The sequence below is a fragment of the Oratosquilla oratoria genome, chromosome 12 (assembly GCF_046742065.1).
Source record: "Oratosquilla oratoria isolate Oo_2021 chromosome 12, ASM4674206v1, whole genome shotgun sequence".
In the NCBI taxonomy this organism is placed as follows: domain Eukaryota; kingdom Metazoa; phylum Arthropoda; class Malacostraca; order Stomatopoda; family Squillidae; genus Oratosquilla; species Oratosquilla oratoria.
Window position 1 is genome coordinate 12,038,761 of NC_134788.1, and position 6,000 is coordinate 12,044,760.

General features: G+C 38.6%; 2 protein-coding genes across 3 annotated transcripts in view; both read left to right on the forward strand.

The window, feature by feature from the left end:
* LOC143030967 (uncharacterized) overlaps nt 1-3,032 on the forward strand; it is a 28,175-nt gene extending 25,143 nt beyond the window's left edge. For both annotated transcript variants that reach the window (XM_076194269.1, XM_076194270.1), the window contains exon 2: nt 969-3,032. In XM_076194269.1, coding sequence (XP_076050384.1) covers nt 1,088-2,041 — 954 coding nt within the window. In that variant the 5' untranslated portion in view covers nt 969-1,087 and the 3' untranslated portion in view covers nt 2,042-3,032. The remainder of the gene's footprint in view (nt 1-968) is intronic.
* LOC143030971 (uncharacterized) overlaps nt 1-5,611 on the forward strand; it is a 205,277-nt gene extending 199,666 nt beyond the window's left edge. Inside the window, exon 4 of the mRNA XM_076194275.1 lies at nt 5,508-5,611. The gene's annotated coding sequence lies outside the window, so the exon portion shown is untranslated. The remainder of the gene's footprint in view (nt 1-5,507) is intronic.
* The last annotated feature ends 389 nt before the right edge of the window (nt 5,612-6,000 follow it).

The following is a 6,000-nucleotide window of genomic DNA, read 5'->3' on the forward strand; positions in this document are numbered from 1 at the left end:
TCCAGGAGGAGCCAAGATAAGAGGGAAGGAGGGTGGTGGATGGGAGTTGAGTATGTGGGGATGAAATGGGTGGGAGTGGAATTTATGCCTTTGTTTTTTGGCTATCTTCCTTGTTAAAGGGAAAAAACCTTTGGCATATGTATTATCACACAAGTGTCACAACCGTTAGGGAGTCACAGGCTTCCTGGAAGATGACTGGGTTTATGTATATAATGCCTCTGTGTTTAAATGGCCTGTAAGTTGAAAATGTTAAAGCACTAATTCTCACATTATACATTGTCTTCTTGCTATTTCCAAATTTACTGGGATTGCACCTTTGATAGCAGTTCCTTCCTGATTACATCATGATTGTTGAAATTGTTTTAGTAGGTATAACCATTTTTTTTTCTCATAGACAAACAGGGATCTTACTTAATGTGACATGAAAAATATGGAAATTTCCTCTACAGTTTCATTTATTACATTATTCAGAAATAATAACACAGGTACACCACTTATCAGTGTATCTGAAAGGATGTGACTTGCATCACTTATTTGGGTCAAATGAGATGAACTTCCTAGAGTTTGTCATATTTAGATTCTGGTCATATGTGCCCAAACATGGAATGTTGTGGAATCATGTTAAAATATGACTGCTGCAGCCATGTGGCATGTTCCCCAATTCTAAATCTCATGACATGATGAAAAATCCAGAGCAGAATTTTAGTCATTCTGGTTGTGGTGAGGTGAGTATACATGTCTATTGGATGGTTTTCAGCATATTTCTACTGTGAAAGTAGAACACAATATATAATGGCACCATAGCTATTATTATTTCTCTTTTATGTTACATTATGGTAAGTACAAAGGGTTTGTTTAGTTATAGAGACTTAAATATTAATGGTTTGTGTACACAATATTCACAATCCTATTACAGTATATTACACAATTTCAAAGAGATGTCAATCTTATGATTACATATTTTCCAGGAAGAGGGTAACTATAACCATTCCTTTGGAAGAGTTATCCATAAAAGCCACATGTGTCACATAATGAAGAGGATCTGGTGTGACATCTATGACACAGCTAGATTCATCCAAGACATAATATGATGACCTATAGAGGAGAGAAGCCTTTCCAGTGTGACCTGTGTGATTCTGCTTTTTTACAAAAGGGTTCTCTTAAAAAGCATATGAGGACCCACACAGGAGAGAAGCCTTTCCAGTGTGACCTGTGTGATTCTGCTTTCTCACAAAAGGGTCATTTCACAAACCATATGAGGACCCACACAGGAGAAAAGCCTTACCAATGTGACCTGTGCAATTATGCTTCCTCACAAAAGGGTTCTCTCACAAAGCATATGAGGGCCCACACAGGAGAAAAGCCTTTCCAATGTGACCTGTGCAATGCAATTTTCTCAGAAAAGGGTAATCTCACAAAGCATATGAGGACCCACACAGGAGAAAAGCCTTTCCAGTGTGACCTGTGCAATTCATTTTTCTCAGAAAAGGGTTCTCTCACAAAGCATATAAGGACCCACACAGGAGAGAAGCCTTTTCAGTGTGAGCTGTGCAATTCTGCTTTCTCACAAAAGTGGAATCTCACAAAGCATATGAGGACCCACACAGGAGAGAAGCCTTTCCAGTGTGACTTGTGTGATTCTGCTTTTTCGCAAAAGAGTTCTCTCACAAGTCATATGAGGACCCACACAGGAGAAAAGCCTTTCCAGTGTGACCTGTGCGATTCTGCTTTTTCGCAAAAGAGTTCTCTCACAAGTCATATGAGGACCCACACAGGAGAGAAGCCTTTCCAGTGTGACCTGTGTGATTCTACTTTCTCGGAAAAGGGTAATCTCACAAACCATATGAGGACCCACACAGGAGAGAAGCCTTACCAGTGTGACCTGTGTGATTCTGCTTTCTCAGAAAATGGTCGTCTCACAACACATATGAGGGCCCACACAGGAGAGAAGCCTTTCCATTGTGACCTCTGCAATGCAACTTTCTCAAGAAAGGATTATCTCACAAAGCATATGAGGAGCCACACAGGAGAGATTTTCTAGTATGACCTGTACGACTCTGCTTTGTCACAAAAGGGATATCCCACACAGCATATGAAGGCTCCCACAGGAGAGAAACCTTTCCAGTGTGATCTCTTTCACACAAGACTTCTCTCACAAGGCATATGAGGATGGACATTGGATAGAAGCCATTCCTGTATGACCTGTATGATGAAAAGATCACAGTTTTCAAGGGCTTGAATTAAGCCAGCAGAAAGGCAATTACGCAAGTGATGCCTACACAGAATCCTGTGTGGCGTTCCTTTTGTTACCTGTAAGGTCATTCAAGAGTGAACAAAATTCATTCTTATAGTTCAGTATAAAGGAATTTGTCCTCTATGTACAAAAACTATTAATAGTTCTCCTGGTAAAGACCCATGAAGTGTGAGTATTTACCTGAATTAGTTTGCAGTCTATGCATATGAACGACTAGTCATTGATGATGGTATTCACTTCATCTATTTAAAGGTCAAATGAGGTATGGATCTCTTTATTTTTTGTTATCTCCTGCTTGAAAATAACTTAGAAGAAGTTAGAACACTAAAATTCTCATATTTAGCATTTTAAAGTCTTGCTTTTATCCGAGTAGCATAATCTTAAAAGTGCCTGATAGCAGACGAATTTTTCAATGTCGTAGTTAGATTTTCCAACATTGGGGCAACTGATGATATTAGGGTTGTTGTTTGCATTCTTGGACATGGTCATTAAGCAAAACGATGGAGATTTCACATTGGGTGAAGAAGATTTATTGGATTTGAATGCCTTCTCATGTTCCAGTGTGGGTACGGTACAAGGATACATGTATGGAACACTTCGGATATCCAAACGACTCAACTGATGAAAAACATGTTGCGAGCGAGGAAACTTCAGAGGATGAATGCCCAAGACAAGCAGGAAATAAGGACTGGTGAGTTCGTTGGAATGCATACTTTACATGCATAAATGTACACCACCAACCACACACCACACCAGACCAGACACATGATTTTGTTGGTTTGTCATCTTAAAATATTTATGAAAAAAAAAAATATATATATATATATATATATATATATATATATATATATATATATATATATATATATATACTGTATATATAATAGAGTATATAGAAATGCATATTTTTATGAATTTACAGCAAAATGAATGATCATAAATTGGTACTTTTATTTCATTCAGGTTGTACAGGTATCTTGCCTATGTTAATTTAGTGGAATGATGTTGGCAAGGACTGAGCAATTGAAATCACCTGTCCCTTCCAGTGTGTGCCAGGCCAAATTAGGAAAAAATGCCTGCACCAGATGGACATTACACAGGATTTAAATACCCTTCAGCAATGACTTTGGTTCAGATTCTTGGAATTATATTCGGAATACCATTTGTCCTTGGTATATGAAAATTATTCAGTGTGTTGAAGATTAAACCTGGACCTTTTTTTCTGGATGATGTCAGACTTTTTGATTTTCATACTTGGAACAGACGGGTTCAAGAACTTTCATAGTAGACTGAAGTTTGGCATCTTTTGCAAGTTTGTATGATGGATATTCAGAACACAACCTCAGTAATTCACCAAGTAAAATTTGTACATATTCTGTTAATAAAAAATGGAGATGTTTTGTACATTTTATTTTCGTCATATCATCAGAATAATACAAAAATTTTAGGTGAGTATTTTGAATTTATCACATTGCTCCAGTAGGAAGTCCTATGCAGTTTCACAGTTTGGATGTGATATGTAGCACAATAATGCTTCATATACTCACCATATGTTAGATCAACCTTCTTTGATTTGTGCTGTGAACAGTGTTCCTTCTAAGCTATGCGCCTGCATGCATGCACACACATTTTACAGCTAGCACATGAAGGAAAAAATGTACACAAGGTATTTGAAAAGAAATTGTATTTGTGAAATAAATTGTATAATTTCATAACAATGGATTGCAACAAATATGTTATTTTGAGAATTTGTCAGTGACCTGTAAAATGGAAGTGCACAAATTCATAATTTCACAAAATGTAGTTTTGAGATCATTTGTACTGACAGTGTTTGGTGGTTATTCATCACCAGTACTTGTTCAGTCGTCAGGTGAAATGAAACGAGAAGCTTGATATCGATTTCGCCCTCTCGAGGTGAGGATGAAATTGGGGTGGCCGGATGTCCTACTTTAGGCAGGACAGTGCTGTTTTATTGAGCACTGACCTCCGTACAGCGCCACCTCCCTCAAGCAGAACATTAAATTGTTCTTTATGGGACGTGTCTAAAAGCAATCATATAAATTACCTTGCAAATGATAATGCAGTGTGAACTGAAAACTACAATAATTATTACTTTATTTCATTATACTTTAATGTAGCTGCCATTGGGAACACTACACAAGGGGACAGTGTACAACGAAAGCACATCAATGTTTCATACCAACTTACCATTATCCACGAGTTGAGTTCGGAGACTGTGAAAATTAGGTAATGACGGCAGATAGCAGTCAACCTAGATTCTTCGGGAGCTAGGTTAACTCCGAGCTCAAGTTCTTTTGTAGCTCCTGTGGCTCAATTGGTAAGGCTTGGCAACAAGCTAGATCTAGGTTCGATTCCCGGGGCGACTATCGGAAATTATTTGTAATATCTCACTGTTACTAGCCATTCACTTCAGGTATTTGCAACAGTTAAAGCTCATCAAGGTTTCATGCCAATTCATCATTGTCCATGATATGAATTCGGCAACTCGGTGAAAATTAGGTAGTGACTACAGTTAGGGGTCAACCTAAATTCTGCAATATTTAGATTAACTCCAAATTTGAGTCCTTCTGTAGCTCTTATGGCTCAGTTGGTAGGTTGACAGTTTAGCATCAAGGTGTAAGGCCAGGAATTTTGAAGGAATATCGTTTTCGTAATTGCGTTCTATTTATTTGTTCTATTTTATTTTATTTTTTGAGGGTTGACTTGAGAGTCTAAGTGCATGGATGCCGTGATGGTTTTATTCAACCAAGAAGCAGACAAAGGAGGAAATAGGGCCTTAATAGATCAGGAATTTATTTTGTTCTGTGTCTACCCATCAAGATGTGTTGCCATAAGATCCTTACCATAACCATAGTGAAGAAAACATACAAAAGGAAGAGGTAGCTACGAATATTTCAACTGTTCCTAGAGACGACATTGGAATGTTGTAGAACAATAGCTCACCGTAACTCCGCCCACCCGTGACATCACTAAGGCGCGTTCGGACGGAGGCGTAAACTAGGACCATTAGTTTTAAGAGGATTAGGAAAAATTCCCAACTTTCAGTTCAGGAGTCCACTAGAGGAATAGTTTAGGGAGAGATTGTAGCAGCTAGGGGTTGTGTTGAGAAGCGAAATGAAGTTGTACGAAATGGTACGGGAGGGGAGGTTGGTAGTTTTACGCATGGATACGAACACGTACGCCCGTCGCGGTTTCTTGTGCGCATCTAAAATTAGTCTGACGCCCGAATGAGGGATGTCAATGTGCTCTGTAAGATTAATGGGATTAAGTGACGATATGTGAAAATTATATGATATACATATATTGAAGACATACTAGATAGACATTAATATTTAGATGAGTCTGACGCCCGAATTACCCCCGTTAACAGGGTGAAAAAAGGGGTTAGAGGAATGTGAACACAAACACGTTATACTTGTTGCGTGGAAGGAGTAGTCGAAGGTGTTATGCATATATTCATTAGATATCAGGGGGAAATACTTAGTACAATTCTGACTGTGATCGTTCTCAAGTAAGGAAACGGTGTATTTTAGACACTTAGACTAGACGGTGGCCAGAAGGTTGGAGCGTAAGAACTACGCATACCCACGCGCCCGTGACTTACTTATGGTGCCCATACGCATCGACCCAGTCTCCATAACTGCGTCATTAAACTACCTCGTACTGTATATTCAGGTTATTAAGCCTAGGCCATTGTAGTTGTTGGACAGGACCAACATACCCAT